A 26,948-nucleotide genomic window follows, 5' to 3' on the forward strand; every position below is an offset into this window, starting at 1 on the left:
ATCTCGGAGGTGAACTCATTACACTGCCAACAGCAGAAGTTGCCATCTTCTCAGAGAGATCAGGCATGACCAGCAGAAACAGATACAATTTTAGTTAAATTAAAGCGTGCGGCGCTACTCAAATGAATAAATAAATTTAAAAGGTCTACATAAAACATTACCTTCTATTCATTTGATCTGCTCCACACATGTACCAAACCCAAAGCTGTTGCTTTTAGTGATGACATTAAATGGAAGTGTACCTCACCCAGTGGAATGACAGAAACGGAAAATATGGAACTCCGTAATGATATTTTCATAATCCTTTTTCAGAATTGAACTGCACTTTAAACATTTTCTTGTTTTTATTTGTAAAGATCCTTAGGAATAAAGTCAGTCATACATACTGGCTTCAAGCGGACTACCACCTTTTAATCATTACCCCCTGAGCTCCATCACTCGACCAGATGGACATGTAGATGTAATGGTTCAGAGAGATGCAGTTACTTGGAAGCAACTTCCAAGGCTCCAGTTACTTGGAAGCCCAAATAGCATGGCAGCATGCAAAATGTAGGACATTTCAAGGCAATTTAATTAGGAATAAACCAGGCTTAATTTTCCCTAGGAACACCCACACCAAAAATCAAACTTAGAGACTCCCCAGATCACCTAGAATGAAATGCTAAAAAATACCCAAGGGTATCTGAAACCAAGCATAGTGTATATTTAAGATGGAATACTCACATCACTTCTAGTCGAGCCATTCTGGAGTCGTTTCCTCCAAAAGAAATGACCTCACAAGTGTAGTCTCCAATGTCACCTGACCACGTCTGGCTGATGAGGAGGGTTCCGTCTTTCTCTACTGTGATCCTGGAACTGCTGGATGGATTTATTACAACACTGTCCTTCTTCCAAACATACCTGAGTATTACAATGCTTCAGTTAAAAATTACTCACAAGAACTTCAGAACAGATTTAATTGAACTGTACAATAAGATAGCAGCTTCTGCATTCACACGTTACAAACAGCAGGCCCCCCTCACTTACCTTCAGGAACAGTGTCTTTTACAAATTCTAGTTTTAGATCAGTGATCAGAATGAGAAATGTAATCCAATGCATCCAAGTTACTGTACATTTTATAAAAAATACTATATATTTTACATGGAAAAGGTGAAGTACTCTTGTCCAAGTTCTAAAGACCACCTTCATCAGCATTTTAAACTAGAACATCATAGTCTGAAGTTAACAGCTGAGGTGTTGGCCCATCTCTGCTAAGACTGCAATAACCTTAGACTGCTGTAATCAGTAACATCTGAAACTGCTGTGACAAGGTTTACTAGAGCTCACCCGTCAAAGTACATACATAGCCACATGTCAGAGATGTGTATAGCCCATGGTCTTACAATTAAGTATCTCTACATGAAATTTTTACACCTATATTTCTCTTTCCGAAGTTCTTTCTGCAGTTCACCCTTCTAGCACCCTCCAAGCTGTTCCGTGCATTTCTTTCGTTTGTGTTGCTTTCAGACTACATGAATTTTCATGGTAAATTTATTTTAAAATTGTGAGCTTCCTCTAACTTCTCTAGTGCAAATTTTAATAGTTCAGACAAATTCTGTTTTCCTTTACACAGTTAAAGCAGAATATAATCCCTAGTTATCGAGTTGCTTCCAAGAACACAGACATCTCTTGTGTTGCTTTCATGCACCCCAATGTAAACACTTCTGAAATCCTCTTCCTTCTCTTTGGCTTTTACTCTCATTAAGTATCAGCTTCTGACAAGTTGGTTTTATTGATAGTGTATTAACCTTGACAGTAAAATCATGGAAGGCTATATTGAAGTCATGAAGTGGAACATAGCTCATTGTAAATAATACATAAGGCTGAAATGGAAGATGAGATTTATATGATTAATGATACAGTGTACAACCTTATAATGCAGTAATCAGGGGTCTGGTGTTAAAATCTGGGGTCCTGAAACTTTTCACTTAATGCCATTCATATAGCTTATAAAATTAAGCTGGGATAAACCACACAAACAAGAACTGACACCACCAACCTGATTGGAATTCTAGGATCATGAGTCGCTTCACATCGGAGAGTGGCTGTGGTTCCTTTGATCACAGTGCTATCCTCAGGAGGGTGAACAATGAAGGTGCGATCTGAAAGGAACACAAGCCATAGTTCAGGTGAAATTACAGCATTTTAACTTGGGTATTCACTCAGAGAGCAGGCAACCAAACATTTGTCATTCAAAGCAAGCGGGCCATTCCTCTTCAAGCCTGTGCTGTGAAGGCTTCCCTCCCTCTAACGTCATTGTGTCAAGAAGAGGTGGTACGCTGTGGGGTGCAGAGAAGCAAAAGCAGCAGAGGGCACGAATCCGAGCCGGCAGCGATCTGAGTAGGAAGAGTGCTAAAGCTGTAGTAACTCTCCCTTGTCTTGTGGTAAGCGTCTATGGCAACTCCCTAAAGTCACAAGGCAGCAAGTGTGTTTGTAATGCGTTATGAATGAATCCAAACACACGGTGAGTCAGGAAACAAGTCACACTGGAGCAAGGAAAACAAAAACAAAGATCTGTGCAAAGAAGCATATGCTCGAAAAATATCCAGAAAGAGGAAAATTTAAACAGCACTCGACAATCTCATCAAATCCAGGAAAGAGGCTAAAGAGAAGGAGCTTCTGGTAGTCCAAATTTTCCATATAAGAAAGATATGCTGTTTAATGTTTCAGAACATCTTTATTCAAGCACCTCCTGGAGACCCAGAACACAATAATTGCTGTAACTACAGCAACCAGATCTGGTGTGAAAGATCGCTATTATGCTTAACACACAGTAGCAGCAGATAGCATCAGCTGAAGCAGGTAGACAACTAGGATGAGTATAGAAGATATGTGGATAATGTTAATCAGTCCCAAATCCCTACAGGGATGATCAGCATCCTCTAAGACATCTCATACATGCACAAGAAGGAATCATCAGCAAAATCAAAAGCTAACTCTAATAGCACAGAACTTTTAGCATTATTCCTGATGTACCTACGTATACCTTCTAGCTCTACATGGTGCTGTTGCTATACAAATACTAGGTTATATTCACTTTTCTTTTCGCCCCTTCATCGCAGCACAATGAACAGGAACTATCTTTAATACATATAAAAGCCATGCCTTTGAGAATTAATAGGAAGGCTCTCCTGGATATCGTTCAGTTTACAACATCCTGATATGTATAACCACTCTATATTGTCAAGAAGACATAAATATGATGGTCGTATGACACAAGTACATTGCATTTACTGCCAGTATTGTTTTCAGGTATTCCTAAATTAAAAAAAAAAGTTTTACTGATTTAACTTGCACAGTCTTGGGATTAACGAATGCCAAATATGCACCACACAGCAGCAGCATAATCTGTACTTCAAGTACAGGAAAGGAGAAGGGGCCACAACACTTCTGTATTTATCATCATCTTCACTGTTTTTAATTATTTTTATTCCCAACACAGGGATCATTATTTCCTACCTGTAGTAGCTAAAAACATGTTAAATTTAACTCACTTAGGAGTAACACAGGGGAATCTGTTGGATCAGACTCTCTTTCCCAAAAGAAGAAATAGAAAAATAGAGATCAAGGGCAAATGGTGAAGGACCAAATCATCTCATGGGTTGTCCTGTGCTGTGCCAATCTGTAGCATGAGACACCAGCTGAAGTTTGCTGTACTTTGGTTTGGCTTCCAACAGTGCCCAGGGCCACAAAGAAATACAAAGGTACGAGGAAAATCGTATCCATTGCTAACTGTGGCCACAGCCTTTGTACCAGCATGGGCTGGTCCACCACTGCCTGCAGACCCCTCGAGGCACAAACCGATTGCCAATAGCCAAATCGACAAGTTAAAAGGTCTGATTTGAGTACAGGATTCACCAAGGCAGAACCTGAGTAAAACTGTAATTGTGATTGAAGCTCTATCTAAATACACTTCCTTTCACAAAATATAAAAGTTTATATGCATAATTTTACAAACAAAAAGAGTATTTGAGATAGGTTTCCTAAAATAGATACATTATTCCTGTTAAACCATACAAGTATCTCTATTAACTAGAAAAGCATAATTACTCATGAAAATTTCCTGAGCATACAACAAAAACTGATTAATACTTGATTAAGGTTAGACTTTAAACAAAGCATTATCCTTACTCCACACTGTCAGCATCACAAAAGCATTCAGAGCTCCTTCAGAGTTGACTGCACAGCAAGTATAATTGCCAGCATCCTGAAGGAAAACGGGTGTTATCTGGAGCCCTCCAGATTCAAGAAGAATGAACCGAGGAATCTGAACTGAGCCACTGGCTAAGATCTGGTCTCCTGAAACACAGAAGGGAAAAACAGTGCGATTAGCGTCACATAGACTGCATGGATTATGAACTGCAATTCTGGTTCTTCCAAAAGACTATGACAACCTCTCCGGGCCGCTGGCCCACAACAGCCCCACAACAAACCCTGTGCTCACAGAACCAGAGACATGAAGAAATATGCGCTAAATGGATCTACAGAATCTCAATAACAGGAACGGACAAGGAAATGTGGAATACAGCTTTTCCACACCAATTTAATAACCGACTACCTTTCTTCCATGAGATAGCGGGTTTTGGAGCCCCTGAAACTTCACAGGTTAGCACTGCGGTCATCCCCTCTGTAACAGTGGTATCCTCTGGAGGCTGTATAAATGCTGGTGTAATGTCTAGAATCAAAAATTTAAAAAACTCAATGCATCAGCTATCAGAAAGATCCTTTACCTATTATCACGGACTACTTTACATCCACTTTTATAGAGCTGATCATGGAGAAGGACATGACGATAATACATGAAAACCTTTCAGCAGTGACTGTAACCTTTCATTATTCATCTCCTAGGAATTGCCTAATTCAGTTTATTACCTGCATGGAAAATAAAAATCTATCAGTGCTTGTACATGCACAAGTAAGATGGCTTACAGAAAAAGGAAGATAAAGCTCAAAATGAGTGTTTGGGGGGAAGTTGAGAAATCTAGGTAAACAAAACTATTTTCTTTCATCTTCATAACAGAGTTCTTTAAGATGAAAAGCAACTTGAGAAAGGCATTAACTTTCAGACTTAAATGTCAGCCAAAAGAATTTAGAACCTGAGTCTCATCCAAGACATTTTCCAAGTTTCGTTCTCTCTTATTTTCCCCCAGTTGCATTTTATTACATTTTTTCAGCAGTTTCCTAGATATATATTGAACTGGGGCTTATGTATTTTCTGAGGCCAGTAGGAATTCTGGTCAGTATGTGTAAACCGCTCCTGGGCTAAAAATCAGCTTCCTGAAGAGGAGTTATAGTATCATCGAAATGCCTGTTAATCGCTTTTAAAGGAGACTACTAGGATTTGTAATTCTTCCATAGAGAAGAGTGTACTTCATTAAGAAAACCATTTAATCGGACTCTTTGACCAAAAAAAAAAAAAAAAAAAAAAAAAAGACAAAGACACTTAACTTGAACTTTCTTTCTTTCCCCTACTAAATGCAGTAGTAGACAAAAGGCAGATAAAATGATACCTTACACAATCATGAAGCAGTAGCTCAAATTCAGAACAGAATTATATTAGAGTAGAACCAAAATTATTTAAGTATAAAGATAAAAGTATTTCACAATTAACCCTTCTTTTTTTTTTTTTTTTTTCTTTCTTTTCATTAAGTTCTCGTTTTGTACCATGAAATAGGAGAGTTCACCTCAAGCCCCTAATGTCATGGCAAGTTTTTCTACAGGCTTCAGCAGACTGTGTTTAGGCCACGGAGGGCATTTTGGGGTACCTTATGGCTGGGGCAGCTACACTTGATGAAAATCAAGGTTCTGTGAGTCAAACTAAACAAACACGGAGAAGACTGATGGATGTAGGGTCACCTACAGAAATGACAAGACAACTCATCAATCTCATATCACAACTCGTTACTCACTCGTCACATCCAGGTAGGTGTATGTCTGTATCTCCCCAGCTTTATTACTAGCAAAGCACTGGAAGATTCCGGCATCCTGAGGACGCAGCCCATGGATCCGCAGCCCCCCACTCACCAGTACTTTGTAGCGGGGGTTTTCCAGCTTGCTGAGTGGGACAGAGTCCTTATACCAGACCAGGGTGGGAATGGGAACACCTGTAAGACAAAGAAGAATTTCACTATCAGTCTTTAGGTAGTGTTTTAGGTAGTCAAAATACCTAGCACTGTTATGGTCATATCCCTGGTTTCCCATCCCTCCACACCAATTACTATATTTTTACAAGCTGCTTTTGATAAATGGAGGCTGCATCTTGCATTATCAATGGTAATAATACACTGTAGAACATGTGAGAATAAAACCAGCAAACAGTGAAAGGGGGAATGTTGAGAAAACATGTTATCAAATTACTTTCTTCACCCAATCATATTTCATGCTACTACAAAATAAGATTTACAGCAATTTCATGTTGAAAGCCAGAATCATGCTACTTAAACAGCAGCAGCAGCGTGCCAATGCAGCAAGTCTATAAGACTGTTCCATCCCAAATAAGATTCTTCTGTGCTACTGTAGCAAGATGTCAAAATAAAAAGGAAATGGTAAATCACACATAAAAAATGAACTGCTCATACGGCTGTATTTGAGTTCTAATTTGGCAGCTTAGTTTGAGCTGATGTACAAACAGCATGTTGCCAACAATGGGATAGCTTTAAATTATTATTATATTTGTTCATTCTCAAGCTTCACCTGGTATTTGAAAAATGCAGACATTAGAAGAAACAAAAATCCTACCCTAGTTATAACTTACAGTCCCAGTTATTCTTGTTTTCTTTCATGTGCATGTTCTACGAACACTGACACAGTTATTTCACACATATTTTTACTGCAGTCATATCCCAGTCAGCTGGGACGAAGTGGCTGTAAATTTAGTATATACAAATAGCATGGGATTCTCTTTTCTTCGAGAGATGTCAAGGGCCTAGAACAGTCAGACACAGATGTTCCCATCCTGCTCCTCATATCAGACAATGTTTTATCTTTATGCACCAGAAATCCCTAACCGATCAAATGCTGAGGGCCCTATCTGAAGTGAAGCAGATATTTTATGTGATAGGATAAGCACAGGATCCCAAGACTATCAAGCTGATTTAAGTTATCTCAGCCCCAAATACAGCATTTTCATAATCAGTAGCTATTTTTGAACACGTATCACTTAAACCTGAGAGGTTCGCATTCCCTTGTAACGAGGTAAGCAACTATGGACTTAAATTCATGGGCGAGGGAAATTTGCCTGAATAGAGCAAAGCACGGCGTAACGGGAGCGTTGAGGATAGGATGTCACTGATGAATTGAGCATCTGCCGACAATGAATTTCCCTGCAACGTTGGCAATGACTTGAGGTTCTCAGAGCAAAAGCACTACAGGAAGATCTATATTATTGTCATTATGATTTCTAAAATCCTGAAGTTAAATACCATTGCATTATACTTCCATTCATATCTTCTCTCAGTGTACTTATTCTCGTTATAGAGACAAAAGCTGTATTAACTCCTGGAAGGAATGTACAAACAATGTATAGAACGATTGAAAAACACCATTCAATTGCTGCTGTTACTTTTATAAACACGTATCATTTACTACAATCACCTCTGATGCTTTTGTTCTGCTGATAAAATAAAAATGTACTCATAATCTAGAAGGTAATCATCTCAGGAAGAAATCCACTATGCAGAGTGCATTGTCTGATAGAGAATAGACGTAGCGCAGTAGCTTGTGATAGGCATAATTTAAATTTCATACAACAGCCCATATACAGAATTAGCGTAAATTTCAGTGTTCAGAATTCTCAGTGAGAGTGTTATTCATCTCTCGAAAATCCTCCTGGGCAAATACAAATTATCACTGAGTAATGAAGAAACAGATGATGCAAAATGGAATAGTTCTCCTGATGCTGAGAAGCCTGGAAATGTTTAAATAATAGCAACTCCATTTTCCCACACATTAGACTTGATAGGCACCTAGGAAATAATGAAATCCTGCATTCAGTACACTCAAACCTTTAACGTTGGTGTCATTCCATAAATCCCATTCTACTAACAGTATTAGCAAACCTTCTAATCCTATAATCACTGTGAGATACACCTTCCTATCACCAACTCGGCTGACAAACGGAATATTACCATCTCTATTTTTCTACATTTCAGTTACGGATATCTTCCTCTACTCAAAGTTATGAGTCTGAATAATAGGATCTTATCTAAGCACTCTGATGGCTGTCAGCAGCATTCATTTGGGCTTTAGTGATCTTCCCAGAGAGATTTGTCTTCCAAGTTATACACATTTTCTTTTATCTTTTTGCTACCTCTTTGGCTATAAGAATGGTTAAAACCAGCTTCTCTTCTTCTCCCCGGCTCCTACCCCACAGCCTTTCCTCTTCCCACACCCCCAAAGGAATTTTGCTTCTTTTCCTCTCTAAACACTTCTGGTGAAAAAATTATGAACAGAAGAAAACACTTTAAAGACCTTTTGGAGTCTACCTTTCCAAGCAGTATCAGTCCTACCTTACTGTTCGACAGATTACAGAATGGCCTAAAAGACTAGTCATAATAAATAAAATAAGCTTATTTCTCAGCATGCATGTAGCACTATTCATTTTTCACAGACGAATTAATCTAGTGTTCTGGAGGAGAAGGGAAGGCAGGAAACAGACTCCGGTTCTGGCTTTGCCACTTTCTCTGTAACCTTGGGCAAATAATTTACGCAATCTGAGGCTCAGTTTCCCCATCTGCGAAACAGATGCTTCACTCTTTGCCAAATTTAAATTACTTAAGAACCTGGATAAAAGACTCAAAATATTCACTGTGTCATTTTTGTTATTTATGTTTTATAGCCTTCTCTAGATCCCAGTGGGCTACTGGGGAATCCCAAAAGCATCTTTCCATCTACTTGTCTAAACAGGTAGAACTAAAGTCCAATTAACTGCACTCCCTAGACACCACCACCGCTGCCTGCAGCTCTAAACTTTCTATAAGCAAATAAGAAAAAGCATTTAAAGGAAACCCATTGAAAATGCAGGCAGCATCAGCGACTGCTGAAAGATATACAGCAGAGCATGGTTACTGTGCAGTCTGATGATACACTGAAACTCCATTACAGGGAAGTATAAAGCTAGTCTGTGCAAGTTGCAATTTTATTTACAGTTAATCTCTGCTTATACTGTGAAATTAATCTGTCTCTCACATTCAAAGTGCACCAAGACTTGGCAAATGGCCTTTGTGCACAGAACTTGATGGGGCTGGGGGAAATACAATCTGTCTTTCTATTTGTAGCTAAGGTACAGGGCAGCTTTGCAGTTCCTCTAATGCTTTATTCTAGCTCCTAGTTCGGAGCAGGGAGACGGCAACCTTCATTTACCCTCTTTTTAAATGCTGGCAATTGCCAGATTTCTGTAATAATGGACCAAACCTCCTCTATGTTTAATACTAGTACCTGCCCCTTACAAGCCTGTGTTACAGACACTCAGCAAAACAATCCCCATGAAGACAGGTTTCCATGCTCCAGCACCACATTCATCAACAAATCAGATGTACACTAGAAGGGTTCAGCACAAATAAATTATTTTCTCTAGTAAGGGTTCCCATACCTCCAATAAGACCTCATCTACTGAGAATGGTTACGAGTGCCCTATTAATCCCCTGGGGAGCTAAACTGCTCAGGGGAAGAGTTAGGGTAGAAAGATGAGTTACAATTCAACCTCTTCTCTCCCTCATTCCTCTAGGGTTTGGGTGGAGCTTCTTTTTGTAATACATGAAAAACATTTGAGACAGCAGATAGGTTTTTTCAGTGACAGTGAGATAGTCCAGAGATTCATCAAAGAGTTATATAGGATTGAAACTTTTTTTTTTAAATAAATCTCAGAATGTTTTAAACTCAATTTCTCTAATAGTACAACACAGTCTTACTTCTGCTACTTGAAAAATCTTCTCCGATAAAAAAACGCTGATATATTTGTCATACCACATGCTGAAACACAAAGTTGGTGGCACATGGCCAGAATAAATGTCTATCTAGTCACTTTTCCTTCTTTCAGAATTGTCTTGTCTTGGATGCTCAGGCACAAAATGCAAGAACAGCCCAAGGACAAAATGCTATTTCCACCTTCTCAGCTTCAGTAATCTGTGCTTTAGCTATTTCCTGAGCCAGAGGTTGCAAATACACAGCTGCGTTCAACAGTCCTTACTGGATTTTTCTTCCATAAATTTTGTTTTTCTAAATAACTTATTTCTGATCTTAAATACTGCCTGGACCAATGACCACCACAGTTTATTTTTCTCTGAAAAAGTACTCTCTTTCCTTTATCATTCATCTCCTACCTGAAAATTTAGCCCGATGCCTCCTCTACTTCTTGCACTAAGCAATACAGAATCATCTTCTCCTACTCACGTTCCCAATGATACCTGCCCTTCAGTCGTCTCTTTCACAAAGTGTTCCGGTCAATTTAATTTTTCATTATTCAAAAACCACGGTAGACATCTAATTATACTATTCCTACTATTTTGTATTTTTTCTACATCCCTCTCTCCAGCAGACTGATTAGAATTGTGTGAAATATTTGAGATGGGGGTGCTGCCCCATGGATTCATACAGTGGGATTCTCTTATTTTTTCTCTATTCCTTTCTTCCCAGTACCTAACATTTTGAACCACAGCTTGGCACTGAACTGATGTTTGCAGAAGACATACCTTTTCTGCATAGTAATTTCATCTCCGTCAATAATTTCATCTGCCAGTTTATTGTCCAGTCAGTTCAAATCATCAGAACCTTCTGCGACTGTTCTGCGGTCAGTTTTAATGTTGACTATCTTGAATAATATTATCATTTTACTGTTCACCCTCTTTTCCGGGGCATTTATGAGTATGTTGAACAGCACAAGTTCCAGCAGAGATTCCTGGGGAACTCCACTGACAGCAGGTCCTGCTGTGTTCTGTTGAAAAAGCTATTAATTAACAACAAGATCTTGTCTCTTACAACCTGATAGCTTCATTTCTGTAAGACCCTTTTGGTAAGAGATCTCATCAAGGGCTTCTGAAATTCTAAATCAACCGGGGCACCCTTACACACACATCTGCTTAACGCACTAATGTATTTGCAAAGCTTCCCTCTAGAAAAGCAGTGTTGACTCTTTCCTACATAGGACATAAAAACCGCTTAAATTATAGTGGAAATAATATAATCATGCAATAGAAAATATCTTTGTTTGCTCTGATCTAGAGAAAGAACCCATTGAAACAAGCTGTTCGTTAGGTCTGGGTGGTTTTTTAAATCAAGGTTGTGTACTTTTTACCTAAGGCTCTCACGGCGTGTTGATGTGTATTGCTTGTTAAACTCGGCATCAGGGAAAGCGAGACAGCAAAAAGTTCAGTCACTTGCGAAAGTCACGCAGCTATTCAGTGACAGACAAACCTGCTCTGTCACAGGACTATGATGCCTCCTGTCTTTCTAGAGTGCTAAAATAGGTGGTGCTTCTAGTTCTCTGGAACTAAATCTTAAAAAACATTTTGGTTTAGGTGGAATTCTAAACATTTGAAGCCTTTCATGTTATTAAAACACCTGCCAATTAAAAACTGCCTGTAACAGTCCTCCTGCAGAATTCTTAACTACACTTAAATGTCAGACTTACTGACGTTTCTATTCAGTATAAAAGTTACATAATTCTTAGAAAAAAAGACATTTGAACTGTTGAAATTATTGACTGTTTTCATTGCAAATGATGGGTTCCATAACCACACGTTCACCTCAGTTAATTTCCTGGCTCAAGACATTAAAGTCTGTTATATAGCGACTGCTATGAAGCAAAGGCAGGCTACCAGAGGGAAAGGAGCAGGAGTTGCCCTGCCCAACCAACAGGAACGTGTTGGCGTTACACCTGTTTAAACTCAATTACAAGAACTGCCCAATTTTCCAAGGGCAAAGGCCATCCCTCTGGCATCCCTTGTACCTGGGATCTGTGATAATTACCAGTGATGAAGAGGCCTCAAAACATTAAAAGTTTATATAAGATGCTTTCTTCAGTACTGGATATACATATATCTTTCATCTGAGTTTGAAGACTTCTACGCACTCACCCATCGCCTGGCACAGGATGTCCACGTCTTTCTCCACTTCAGCCAAAATCACGCTCTCGGGCTCAGCCGTAAAATACGGTGGTTCTTTAGAACAGGGAAAGCAAACAAAAGTAAACAAACAAAGCCACAGCAAAATGAAAAACAGGTGTTGATTTAAAGATATTCATCACGTAATCTCTCCGCGTACATTGTATTCAATACAGTGTATTACAAACAGACTAGCTTGTCTAAGTTTGTCTGTATTTGGAGGCACTTTTTTTTTTGGTAGTAAAAGCATCATAAAAAAAGGCAACTATTTTTTGCTACGCTGAGTATGAATTCCAAAGAGTCAAGTCAACGTAAGGTAAGATTTAGGGGTTTGCACTGCAAATGAATACTCAGAGCAAGGGTTACTTTTCATTTTATAGGTCTGAATCATGGAACATTCTAATTCTTCATTCAGAAGGGTCCTCCCGAGAGGTTTATAAAGGTTTATATTTACAACATAGTATTTTATAGGATAGTTTGCTTCAGTATCTAAACTAAATTCCACCTCATGAAGGCATGAAGCATGTCAAATAAAGTGCCATAACATGTCAGAGGGCCGATATCAGAGGGTAAGTGCAGCATAATTAAAAAAATCCTTCTCAACTATTTTATTTCTTGAAAGCAAACAGATTTAATGCTTTAATTGAAGTTATAGTAATAATCATAAAAATCCACACTTTATCGTTAGGACTAAAGAAAAGATATTAGACATTTAATTAAACAAAGACAAGATTCCAGAAATTGTAGAGTATGCTGTCATGTAACTCTTTCTTCTATACAGCATAAAATTGAAGAGCATCATGTCAAAGTCCCACAGGCATTAAAGGTTGCAGTAATTATCATGGTAACTAAAAACTGTCATAGTCTGTTCAATGCAATTATCATCTGAATACTGTTTTTAGAAGCATTTTATTTGATTATAACCAGAGTTCTATTGTAGCACAAACTCCCTGGTAAGTTTTAGAAAATACAGAAAAGACAATGTAAGTAGCTTGTGAGAACAAGTTACTTGTATTTTCATTTTAAGGAAATCAAATATGTTTGAAAAAAAATGTACTAAGCTACGAGAAGATCCAAGGTCATCTGAGCTCACCTCCTCTCATATCTCTTCACCAAACACGTCTGAAAACCAGACATGTGGTTTGCATTATTGATAGGACATTAGTATTTTCATAAATAAATACAAAATCACATAATTTTATCCTGTAAAATCTTATTTCTCCTTGTAGCACCTGTAGTACAGCAAGCATTGCTATCATTTCACAGGGATGACATGACATGCCAGCAGGCACTCGTCAATAAGCACTGGATTAGAACACAAAACTCCCTTTCCCAGCACTCCTTCCCACTAACTACAATAAAATACTTGCTTGAGTGTACAGAACTGGGGTCTCATTTGAGCACCAACGGACATTACAATTCTGTATTCGTTCCAAATAGTCAATCAATATTAGTCTTCAAAATCCTGTGCAGAGGAGGAGGTGAGGTTGCAAAATAGCCTGGAATACTCATTTACCCAGCAAAACCAATAAAACAAGCTGCCTGATTTATTATATTCTAATAATATACATGTGTTAACATTATTGATCCTCACTGCCTAAATATAAAGCCATTTATAAACATGCATAATAAGTTGTGATTTATTGCATATGATCTCATGCGTTAATCTAAACAACAAATTGAAAAGCTCAACATTTAATTGAACTTCACTGATGGCACGCTGTGTTTGACATGTGTGATCAACTAAGTTGCTGAGTCCTCTGCAATTCATCTAAGTCCATGTTCTAACTCCGAGTACACTATTGCTTCTCATGCCATCTTCCAAGCCTTGTCTGATGTTTCCCTTGTGCTCCAGTTTCCAGAATTTTATCTTTTTAATTTCCAAAATTTTTCCCTAGTGTCCTTACTTATCTATGTATCTGTCCGAGGACACACAGGTAAGCATCCATCTGTCCGTCTCTCAAAACAAAATTTCAGTCTTTCATTCTATGGCAATTTAATTTGATCATGAGGCAAGGGAAAGTTGGCCAAAGCAGCACAGGAGCAAGACAGCATCCAGACACACACCCCCACATCCAGACATTCACTTCTAACTTTGGGCTTCTTCTATGGATGTCTCTTCAGTCAGTGAGATTCAAGTGTATTTTCCTCCTTTTAGGGAGTTCCTGACCACACAACTTCCACCTTTTTTTTTTTTTTTAATAAGGCCCTCTGACCTTAACAGGCAAATTTCTAAACCTGGCAACCTTCAGCTACCAACTCTCAAACTTTCTCCTATATCAGCAACATATTCACACACCAGTGATAAATTTGCAGATTTATCTTCAACACAGGCCTGCAGTCCAGCTGCAAAGCACTTAATGTGACCTCAAAGATGCTAGTGCTTCCATGCCCGCTGCTTATGTTACACCCAGTTTCTGCAGTTATACTTGACATATTTATACAGTCTGCTTTCCCAGTGCCTCTCCCAAAATCCTACCCTACAATCTGTGCTCCTTCCTTTAAATCCCATACAGGCTGTTATGCTACCCTGGAATAAAGCGACTACATTAAGAGATGCTTAGGTGAGCAGGTATCAAGCAATGAATTACCTGACAAGGAACTTAAAGTTGGTGACAACTGTCACTTAGCAAATTGGACCGTGATGTTATAAAAGGAAGATTCACATCAGCTTTTTTTTTTTTTTTTTTGAAAGAAGCAGGAAGAAACAGAAGCAGAGAAGACAGGAAAAAAAGCAGGAGCAGCAGAAAGACACCATCTAAAGGCCACAGGCAGCTCCCAGAGGACTTTCAGGGTGTAGGTGTGCCAACAGATGATTTCCAGTTTTCATGAAGCCCAGACCCACCTTTTCCCTTGCACTAAAGCCTGCTGACCTCAATTCTCAGGGCCACTCCAGCAGCTGGAAGCCCTGCCAAACACTACAATTGACACAGAGGCTGAGGGAACGACTGCCCATAGAGGGGTCAGACCTGATTCTTGTGTGATAATCACAGGTGTAGAAAACCATCCAGAAGCACCTCTGCAATTTACTGATTATTAACTACCTGCTTCTGCTGCCTGGAGACAAGCCTGGATGGGAATACTAAGACTAATTCATATGGGAATTCTGGAAGATCTAGAATACCACACAGACACCAGTGCTGTGGCATCCCAAGTCTATATTCATGGAAAATTAGTCTTGATGATTAAAGGTACAAATCATGGCAGTTTTCACATAGGTATACTTTTAGGGCTCTGAAGGAAATGAAACAGTGACCTCCACGCAAGCTGTGCTGTTTTTCCACAGCAGCATGGGTGCTCAAAAGGGCCTTTGCAGTGGGGGTCTGTGGCTTCGACAGAGCCCTGGCTGTGGAAGAAACTGCTCTAGTTACAGGTGCCAGACAACTGAAATCGTGTCTTCAGCACATCAGGTGTGTGCATGAGGGCCTGCAGGCCCAGCATGAAATGCAAGGGAAGAATTCAGGGTATGTCAATTTGGGTGCTGTACTCCACCTGGTGAATAACTATCAGAAAGAGGCCATAAAAATGCAGCAATGTTTATAGGGGTCAGGTGGCAGTCTGAAGGGACATTCTGTCTGTCTGTATATATGACTCTATTGCATATTTATAAGGCTTGGTTTGAATCACACAGCATGAATTTGAACATTTATTGTTGTAGGCAATAATCATGTGTTGAAATTTAATATGTGCGGTGAAATTACAATGTCTTCCCAACTATATAACATGCCAGACACAAGCCCCCAGACACTGCAATTTCTAGGAATGACAGTAGTCTGTTGGTATCAGGTCAAACATTTAAATTTTTTTTTTTTTTTTTTAAATTATAGACTGACAATAGTTAGAATAGGAAAGGACCCATTACACCGAGTTCATCCTGCTGGCAGTGCAGCGTGCTGCGCAGTGAGAGGGGTCACAGCACATATTACACTGAAAGAAACAGATACGGTATTGTTCGGATATTGTATTGGTGTTTGACTGATCTTAACTAAAAGGTCAAGTACAAGCAAAGGGAGAAAAGAATATTTGAATATAAATGTATGCTTTTAATAGTGGTTGAGGGTTTCAGGGTTTCTTTACACTACAGACATCATTGAAAAGATAGCCTCTCCGCAAAGCCCTTGGGAGCCTGCAAAATTTGATACTGTTCTAACTTCCCCCACGCAGAGTTACATGGTCACTGATTTTAACATTCAAAAGATAGCAGTCAGCATCCATTACATACCCTTCAAGCTGCATTGGAGATGTGTGACCTAATCCTGGATACATACATGAAAGTCAGAAAGAACAGAGAAAGCCCCAGGGGCTCCTCCAAAGCTGAAATTCCTGCACCACTCAAATTCAGGCCCGCATAGTTAAGAGGAAAATTGAGCCTTAAACATGGAAGCCTTTCTCTAGCACTACCATTAACTAATTTATTTGGTGAATATCCAGAAAAGAAAGGGAACTGGAAACTTGAGAGCCCCATGTAGGTACAAAGTCCGTAACTCCAGACAGCAGATCAGACCGTCCATGCTGGGAGAGAAGCTACATTGTATATGGAGGTACAACAGGTCCTGCGAAGCAGGATTTTTCTTTGCGTGAATATCAGGTTAAAACAGAAAGAGATGAAAAGGTACTCTTAGTCTCTGGCCACAACTCCTGCTGTGGCCTGCAGTCTGTGTTCTAAAACCTTATAGCAGCACAGGGAACACATCTCCTGTCTGCAGAACTGAAAGAAGGGGGAACTTCTCCTGAATGTCAGAGACAGGAGCAGACTTCCCAGGAGTCCCATTACTTCATTGTTCTAAGGGTCCTGCATGCATTTGGGGCCAAGGCAACAGGTCTGCATCCATCTCAAGAACATCTGAGGCTCGCCAAATCAAAAATTGTCAACATTTCTCTGCTTTGAGCCCAAATTGTAGCTTCGGCAAGCCCAAAGACATTTCATATCACAGTTTTCCTGAACACTCTTTGTTTCTTACGCACAGTACATGAACACAATCATAATGGAAAAAAATCTTTCTTCTGCTTGCAAGACATCATTTGTAGTGTTTCAAAGTATCTAAGCTAGAGCCTCGAGAGCTATTGTTTCCAGAGATGTGAGCACATAGAGGTGGCTGGCTACAAAGTAAAATAACTTCTCTTCTGGCAGTTATATATACATTCAATGTAAATACATGAACAATGTGCAATACATGAAGAAGGCCCTTCTGCAGCTCCACACTTGCTCCTGGAAAAGTCCAGTGAAGGAGGAACAGCCCCATAGTTCATCTCAGAGCTGAGCCAGGTGGGCCCTCTATACTCAGGTTATAATTTTTCTGGTGCGTTCCTGAATCCCATGAAGCTTTATGCCTCATACCTGAGAACCTGGATAGCCTTTAAGAGAGAGACAGACCTACAACAGCCCCCTATCATCTTATTTCAGAAAGAAGTCTGTCCAGCTGGGATGTAAAAATTCTCTCTAGGAAACACCAAGACAAGAACAATCTGTATATTAATGTAGTTCTGGGCACAAAACCACTCCAAAAAGAAGGGAAGCCCTCTACTGTGGTTCTGCTTTACTCCATCCTATTCCTTTGGCCAGGCCAACAGGGCTTCAGCACCTCATCATACCAGGCCATTCTTTACTTGGTTTTCTCCTTAGCTTGTTCAGATTTTACTTTCTGACCGCATCAGATTTAAAGAGCTGTATGGATTTCACATAGTAGAAGGGTTTCATTCCTCATTCTCTTAAGCTCCTAAAATTCATAATTTCCCATAGAACAATCACTTAAAAAAATGACTATTGCAATTTGTCGCTAACGGAACTTGCAGAACTGGAGCAAAAGACTTTAAGATTAGCTCAGTTTTCAAATTGGTTTGCTCATGAGAAGACTCTTTAAATTACTTAATCTTCAAACTGTTAGTAGTAAAACAAATGTGCTCTTATCTAATCTGCAACAAATCTTTCCCAAACTGTTACTCTGCCAACTGAGGAACATGCTACACTTTAAAAATTTATACCAACTGCAGCTAATAAAACCAAGCTTTGGAACCACCTCAGTTTATCTTTGCTGGAACAATATGAAGATGTCAGAAAGCTCTTTGCCACATTCAGAAGAAAATTGCAGTGCAGCACAAGACTAGAGGATTTTCTTCTTGCTTATACAGTATTACTTTATTACATTAGAGATTCAGATTTTTCAAATATTATTGTGATTTTAATTTACAACCCAAGATATACTCGCAGAAATATTCAGAAAAAACTTCAGAGGTAATATTGTAGGTCACTAATAATAATTTGAACTGAGTACATGCCTTTGTACTAAGTTCCACTGCTTTCTAATAAAGCTCTTGTCACCGTCTGAGCCCACATTCAAATTGTGTGACTTCCCTTAGCTGGAAAAGGCAAGGAGTGATATATTTGTAAAAAAGTTTCGATTAACTCAGTATTTGTGATATCTTTGATGCATCTTTTTATTGCTACCCCTATTCTACCTGTTAATAGCAAAATATTTTTCTCTATTAATTCACAAAAGCTCTCATTGCCATACTACTGAGGGTCTGCATTTGATTTATCCCAATCATTTTGAAAACAAACCTCTTCTATTAACACAATTTCCTTTTTCTGTTAGTCGAGACCTGTTATTAAGTCCACACTGTGTTATTCTCCCAAGAAGTATAGCTCATTATCAGGTCACTATCAACATGTACACATTACAAATATTTCATGCATGCAAATGGACAAGTATACTCAATTCTCTGCAAGTGCTACTCCAATAGACTATGAGTGATACACTGCAAAAATCCTGAGGGTTGAATCTTGTCTGCACTTTCCTCTAGAATTTGTTCCTTGACTAATTAAGCGATGGCCAGATCCATCCAAGAATTCTAAGGCTGAATACAAGTTATGCATTAACTACTAATCCTTCGATTTGGCTTCCTGTTTAGAATTAGAGATCCATCCTGCAGCTCAAGAAACTCATAAATAAAGAAATCTATCAGCCTTTACTGACACATTGAGTAAACACCTGCAACTGAAGTGTCTTGTTCCATCAGAAGGAAATAAAAGTAATTGGTAACCAATTTGTTTCTGCTTTCTTTCATCTGCTTGTTCTTATCTACAGGCCTTCTCATAACTTCATTCCCTGACAGCCCCCTAAAACAGAATAAGAAATAAATAAAACATTTAAAAATAAGAGAGCAGATGAGCTACTAAAGGCAGGCAGCACTGCTAGTTTAATATGATTCCCCAATGATTGTTTCTCAGTTTTATTGTAACTGTATTTAAGAATCTTTTACATTAACCAAGAGGCTGCTTTAAGTATTGCATTAGGCTGGGTCTGACAGCATAGCAGCAAAGTTAAACTAGTTACAATAAAATCTTATGAATAAGGAAGAGTTTAAACCAAAACCATAAATAAGTGAAATCCATCTCTGCTCCTTAAAGGGAAGGGAAGCCACAAGGTAATAATTCTAAGAAACAGAGTACAAAGAAAAAGACTAGAACCAAACTTCATCCAGTAGGTAATAAATATAACAGACACACAGTGCTACAAATGAACCTGGAACAGAGCTTTGTAGAGAGGAGCTGTTTTCTCATTTAGCATGAGCTACTATAAATTGCTTTAGCAGAATACAGACCATACAGCAGAGTCTTTAAAATTGTATTTTCAGAAGGCTAAAAGAGTGTAGAGAATTGCGTGCTGAATTCCCTCCGCAATGCACTACAGAAATGCATGTGCATGAATTCTGATCAACGCTGAGCCTTGTATCATTGCCAGAGCAATAACCTCTCCAGGACACTTGCACCGTTATTACTAGGACTATTACATAAAAGCTAGACTTTAGACAACCAGCGCTGGCTTAAAACATCTAAATGCCTCTGTTCTGAAACATCTCTTTTTATTCTAAAAGACCTAAAAAACACTACGCTGTGTGCAGTGCACTAATTTGCGTTATTCTATCAGGATACGGCATGCCCAGTAACTACCATTTGCAGATGACAACCTCCTTGCTACAGCAAAACCCACACAGAGGTGATGGTGGAAATAGGCCAGTAAAAGGGCACCAATGACCCTTTAAAACTATTAAGTTCAAAGTTTCCCTTGGAGTCAAAGGTCTAGCACGTAGCACCAATTTTAATGGTATTTTCTTGTCCCATTTGCTACCTCAGTAATGATATCTGGCTGCCCGTGTGCTCAGGAACGTCCTTGGCCCTCCAACTGGCACTTGCAGCAGACAATGCACAGAAGTGCTCCTAAAAGGCTTCTTTCAGAAATACAGACACTTGACATATTAAAACTAGATGTAAGCAAGCTGGAGTTAATCAGAATTTAATGCATCTAAAAGCCAAGATGTGGAAGCTGCCCAATAAGGATTTTACTACAGTATTTCCCCAACTTCTGATTAAATGTATAGTTTCACAGAGGATTCAGAATCATATCAGTGTTTAAATAAAAATAAAAAAAAATTTATTTGATGAATTTATATTCATGGGGAAGAACAGCTGAATTAATTTGGAAGATAACCCTCTTTCACCTCCTTTGTTCCATTCCCAAAGAAAGGTTCAAATGTAAGGTCAATGAAATATTAAAATATCAATTTTATTTCCTATTATACCTCAGCCCAGAGCCTGTTTTACTAAAAAACACGCTGCCTTGAGAATTACCCATTACAGAAAGGAAGGCTTTCGCTCTTGCTGGTTCCTCTGTGCTGTCTCTCAATTCTGCTTCACAAAAGTACATCCCCACATCAGCAGAGGTTGGGTTGGTGATAGTGAGTCGTCTCCCAAAACTGCTAATGCCACTGGTTATTTTCACTCCATTTCTCTTCCAGGTCATGCTTAGTCTCTCAAGAGGTCTGCCAAGGTTTAAAAAAAAAAATACAAAAATACAACAATAAAACACATATATATTACAGAATAACTGTCTGCAGTTATACACACATTATAAAACTTCTCTAAGTCTTCCTCCATCCCTGACAGTCACTATAGAGAAGTTAATGCATATATACCTTCTACACATCAAGACTACAGACTACCCAAGTGGTATTATGCAAGTACAGCTAATTGATAGAGCAACAGAACTTAAATGCTAATAATTTGACTTCTCTAAGCAAAAGGAGTAAATACTGCTATGGGAATCGGCTGCATGGAAAGTGCTTTCATTACAAGTCAATTACTAAAACAATATTAACCATATCAAGAACATCTCTGCCCTCAGAGGGGAAGTGAATCAGTTGGGCTTCTTATTATCTGGGGACCTCAACTATTCACTTCCACTGGAATCCAATGCCAACTGGAGGGAAACATAGGAGAAATGCTGTGAACTCTGTATTATGGGGCACTGAGCAATAATCAGTGTAAAATGAGAGCATCTGTAATAAATTACTTCATAGGACACCTTTGCTAATTTATTTACTAGGAAGCACAGACTGTTCAACAACATCACCTTTCATGTCAATAAGCAATACAGCCAAAATATTATTAACCCTTAGCATTTTCCTTAAGGTAACGTCTGCTGATTGAACAACACCATACTTCATTTCCTTACCATGTGAGTAACAAGTGGGAAAGTAACTCTGCCTATGTCCTTATTTGGCTGGAAAAATCAATATGTTTAATTCAGTAATGTTGGACAAACAAGATTATTCATAAGGTTACTTTGAAGAGCAAGCTACATGCTGCATTCTGCTTCAATCATTAAAATAATAAAAAAATGAGAATAACTTCCTACGTCCTTCTCAGGAAAGGACAGTGCATTAAAATGAGTTCCTTATGACCCCACTGCTTTTACAATACCTTGCGCTGGCCACACACTCCAGCGTGATTTCGCTGCTCCCTGCTACAACGCTGGTGTTCTGTGGAGGGATTACAATGACGGGAGCGGCGGTGTCAGATGGGTCTATGGCACCTACGTGGGCAGAAAGAAACCTGGTGAAGACCTGTACATCTGCAAACGGCACGGACTGACATGTTCCAGGCCAAGGATTTCCTCAAGCAACACAGCTGCAAATTTCACTTTTCAACCTCACCATGGATTTTAATCTCCTCATTAAGGGAGATCTTCAGCACGACCATTTTCGATGGCTTTCATTATACTGTACAAACAGACTGTTTCAATATACCCAGCTTGGTATCATTCAAAACACATAACTCGCAAGAGCTACTCCCAGATGGAAGCGCAGGGGCCATTCTCAAATAGAGAGCAAATAAATTGAGCATCCTAAAGGTTTTCTTTTGTTGAGCACTTTTATTTTTATCAAACATTTGCTGACTTATATTTTTAAGACCTTTTCATGTTTTGTTTAATCTTACCACTTCCGCACCATTTCAAAAGAGTCTGCCAATACTCATGTTAGTTCTTTAAAAAGATTTTACACACTGGGGAACAAATATAAAATTAACAAAGGAGCGTATCACAGCAGCTTCAATCCCTTTTTCTTATCAGGAAAGTAAATAACCCAAATCTGCTACTCTTTTGTGAGGCATCATACTGTAAATAATTTAGCTTATGCAACAGTCAGCAGACACTTAAAAAATGGTAGAAAGGCTGCTTGTAAATTTTCTCTGTATACATTTAGTAAGTAAATTAAAATACCCATGTATTCATAGGTACTTTGCTTCAAGCAACTCATTTGGGAAAGAAAAATTAGCTATTTTTTAGCTTGAATAACAGAGTAATAAAATTTTCTAAAGATACAGAATCCAATAAACAAATTATAGGGAAAAGTAATGAAAACAAAACTAAACTGTTGGAAAAGCAAGCCAGTTCATCAAGTGTTTCCTGCAAAGGAGGTTAACCCATGCCCATTAAGCAGAATGGGAAACTGCCAAAGCCAAGGTATGAACCCCAATGTTAAAGATAATTAAGATGAGACTTTGGGTAACCTGGTCTAGTGGAGGGTGTCCCTGCCCATGGCAGGGGGGTGGAACTGGATGGGCTTTGAGGTACCTTCCAACCCAAACCAGTCTGTGATTCCTTAAACAGAAAATGGACAGAAAATTCTTGCCTTATCTCGTACCCAGCATGCCAAAAGCCATTTGACATTTGATTTCACTTGTTGGATAGACAAAGGTTTTGGTAATAAGGGTCAGAAAGTTCACATGGTCAGCAGACTTCTGAATTACCGAATGACAAAATTTTTACCTTTTGACGTTTTTGCAATTGCTAGCAAATACTGTACTATGGGAGATGAAAGCATGTAATATAATTTTACAATTTTAGGAATACCACCTGCACATCTGAATAAATTCAAGCATCCGAGCATAGTACTTAAGGAAGCCGTAAACACATACTAGTTTCTTCCCATAAATATGCTCTGCTGACCTGACACAGCATATGTATGCAATTCACATGAGATCTCAAAGAACAAGCTTTTAGTAGATTTTACTTCTCCTCAACAACATTTCTGGAAATATGATGCTATCAGGTAGCAAATCTACTTCCTAAGATTACCGTGGTGGTCTAGGTATTCATGGCAGGAGTTTTCCAGATAGTAATTGAAAAAATAGAAAACAAGCAGCGATCAGATTAGTAGCTTGTTACTGATGAGAAGAAATAACCTCACCATTACTGTTCACCACTACTTCTGTGCAAGATGAAGGCTTACAACAGTAAATGCTAAAAGATCACCAAAGAAGTTACTAATTTGGCAATAATAATTTATCTCCATCTGGAAAAGAGAAAAACCACTTGTTCAACTTATTAGCTCCCCTGAAGAATAGCTCAACCCCACTAAAACCAGCCGAAGAAGAGAAGCCAGCTTTGTGGTAACCTCTAGAAGTTCACCATACACAAATGGCTCTTTGTGCAGTAAGCAGATAAGCACGGGAAATAAAAGTGCATGTTACTCCTCCTGCAACCAGGAAAATGTAAGATTTCTTTGACTTTCTTACTAGCCGTAACAAGAACCTAAACAAAATATGTCCTTATTTTCATTTCATACCATCACTGAAACAAATTTATTAAAAACAGGCATTTGATAAAGACTTTGAGTGGGTGAACTAACACAGATGTGATCCAGAGGGCTCATCAAAATGGTTAGGGCTTGGGTTCTAAGTAATACACCTACAAAGGTCAGCTGCAAATCTAACAAGCACATAGAGAAAACAACAACATTACAAAGTATTACCTAAACAGTACCCAGGCAGCACACATGCTCTTATCTCATATTCAATGACAACGATTTAAGTTTCCCTTTGCAGCACGAGGAATTTCCCATAATTCGCTCCAGCCCCAATCCTGCCGACTAAAACTGAGCAGGGACATTCCCGTGGTTCCTTTTACAGGGAGTAGTTTGCAGCTTTGTTTTGTGGCTGCTCAGAATATCAAAGGAGAAATTTAGTTTTACTTGAGAGTAACGATCTCGACAGGGCTGTACGGTGGGATCTGTGTGCCCACCCCATCCTGTCAGAACTTCATCCTCCTGTAAGAGGTTGGAGTATCAGGGTAGCCAGGCTCCTAATCTAAACAAGGAGTAACTCTGTGATTTTTGTTTTGATGATGTGACGCAGCAAATCAGACTTCGGTCTGGCTGTGGAAGGTAGAGAGCTATTCGAACAATCAGATAATGAAAAACTACCCAGACTTTCCAAGCTCCTTATCCTAGCTGTCAATAAGCCTCCTCCATCCCTCTCCTGCCTCCTAATGCAGTACGCTGACATGATTTACTTGACTGGTGCTACACTAAAATGCAATGCAGAATGTCATTGTTAGTAAACAGATATTTTCTTTGAAAATCCTTTGTAGAAAACAATTGAATTTTTTTTTCTCCTCTTCACTGTTCCTTTTTTACTTCATCAGAATTTTTCTTGTCCCAGTTTTCTAGGTCTCTGCTGTTTTCTTCTGGCTTTTCATCACCTCTTTCTTTCCTGCCTCCCCTCACTCAGGCAGCTTCTCTGCATTCCTCACTGGCCATTTTCCCCCTCCCTGCCATCCCATGATCCCCTATAGATATTTCACATTATTTAAGAACTGCTTGATTTCCCACGTATCCTTTATTTCAATGACTGAGCTTCAGTTTCTCTGATTCACATCCATTTATTTAGTAAATATTAGAAATATTTAAATATTTAGAAATATTTAGTAAAGACACTGAAATGGGACAGCAATACAAATGCATATAAGAACACAGTTACAGTGAGATGAATTTGCTAACAGGGGACCACCACTGCCACCTCATTCTATATTTTCTGAAAGAAAAGATCTTCTTTCTATCTGCTTTCTCAACCCCTCTTCTCCGCTAAGAAAGCGAAGCGATGTTCGGGAAAATCACTGACCCCCGAACTGCAGCCAAGGGATGCCTCACCATTAGACATCATGAGTCTGTGGGGAACTTGCAGGAAGCTGCAGAGACAAGGCTGAAAGACTGAAGATCACTTAAGGGATGTGCCCTTAATCTGATTCCAGTCCTTAAGAGATGACTGGACAGAAGGACTGCCATAGGCAAGAGTCCTAATCCAAACAGGGGCTTGTCTCCAAATAAGAGCACACTCTGCTTTATTTTACACTGTACCTATTTTAGCCACAGCACTCTCAATATTTCCAATCTTCCCTTTGCTTCTAAAACTTCTCATTAGACACTGTCTCAGTTATCACTGGTATCTACTAGGGCCCAGTAACTGAAGTGCCTTCAGGACCGGCCCCAACCAACCTTTGCAGCTTGATTATCGTAGCACCAAAGACCCTGACTCACGAGCGGAGGGAGCTCATCTCGGAGCTGTTTCAGTGGTTCCCATCACCAGCTGCTCATGAAGCAGTTGGTGAACTGCTGCCATTTACCACCCAAAATATTAAGGTAAATTGGCATCAGGATTATTTTTTCCATAGCAGACTTTTTAAAAAAAGGGGGGGCGGGGGGAAGAGCCAAGAAAAGAGAAAATGGCAAATACAAGATCTGGGGGTTTTCTGTTCCTCTAAACATATGTCCTCTCCAGACTCTGGAATTCAAGACTCTGGCAATTCTGCACAAAGCAGAGATATATTGAGGGAAGAGAGGAAAAGAGAGTGGACGCCTCTTGCACGGTCTGTTTGTTTTTATCACCAGTGGCTGTGTATGACTGCACGATGCTGATCTTGGATCACACTGCTCTTCCCCCTTCTCTCCTCCCATCTCACCAGGAATGAAACCTGTCCCAAATGGTCTATAACACTAATTTTTTAATACTGATGAGCTGTAGAATTTCCTAATGTTATTTAAATACTGTAATTATGTAGACTGCCCTATCATCTCTGAAAAGACAGTGTTTTTGTCTCTCTACATATATTACCATGTAAGGTACAGGGAATTTTAAATATTATAATTTACAGTTTATAAAGATCACAGACTGTATTGAAACCTCTTGGGTGCTTAATTTTCTCAACAGAGCTGAAATTTCACTCAGGCCATGCTACTGAAGACACAAAAGGTGCTTTCCCCTTCAGAAATGTATAAACATTAGGTTCTTTCCCAGATTTTACATTATGGCATACGAAGTTTATCTATATCTGTGCTTGCAGTGCAGAATATTGAGAGTATTACTTCCATGGATGCTCAAATTCATCTCAGAGAGATATGGTGCAAACTAGCCTTAATAAAATGTGAGAGAAAGTGTTTATCTCTTGAAAAGAAGCAATAGCTTGAGTTCAGACTTGAGAAAAACAACAAGTCTTATTTTCGATACTTGCTTATGAAGTCCCAACCCTCTGAAGACACTTAATACAAACAAGGTGACCATGAGCAGGAGGAGGGAGGATTGCCTAAATAATCACCCAGATCACCCTCATTTAATTAGTACGGGGTAGAGCCTGGAATGTGATGTTGACTACTAGTCATTCCTACCCTTAGTGTTAGTTACTACTGCAATTTCT

The 26,948-nt window shown here is 39.1% G+C and overlaps 1 protein-coding gene across 3 annotated transcripts in view; it reads right to left on the reverse strand.

The window, feature by feature from the left end:
• SDK1 (sidekick cell adhesion molecule 1) overlaps positions 1-26,948 on the reverse strand; it is a 407,664-nt gene that overhangs the window by 131,326 nt on the left and 249,390 nt on the right. For all 3 annotated transcript variants that reach the window (XM_075767122.1, XM_075767124.1, XM_075767121.1), the window contains 8 exons: positions 21,899-22,010; positions 20,768-20,958; positions 12,112-12,195; positions 5,950-6,144; positions 4,599-4,715; positions 4,172-4,339; positions 2,040-2,142; positions 724-900 (listed from right to left, as the gene is read on the reverse strand). In XM_075767122.1, coding sequence (XP_075623237.1) covers positions 724-900; positions 2,040-2,142; positions 4,172-4,339; positions 4,599-4,715; positions 5,950-6,144; positions 12,112-12,195; positions 20,768-20,958; positions 21,899-22,010 — 1,147 coding nt within the window. The remainder of the gene's footprint in view (positions 1-723; positions 901-2,039; positions 2,143-4,171; positions 4,340-4,598; positions 4,716-5,949; positions 6,145-12,111; positions 12,196-20,767; positions 20,959-21,898; positions 22,011-26,948) is intronic.

This window comes from Balearica regulorum, chromosome 15 (assembly GCF_011004875.1).
Source record: "Balearica regulorum gibbericeps isolate bBalReg1 chromosome 15, bBalReg1.pri, whole genome shotgun sequence".
In the NCBI taxonomy this organism is placed as follows: Eukaryota; Metazoa; Chordata; class Aves; order Gruiformes; family Gruidae; genus Balearica; species Balearica regulorum.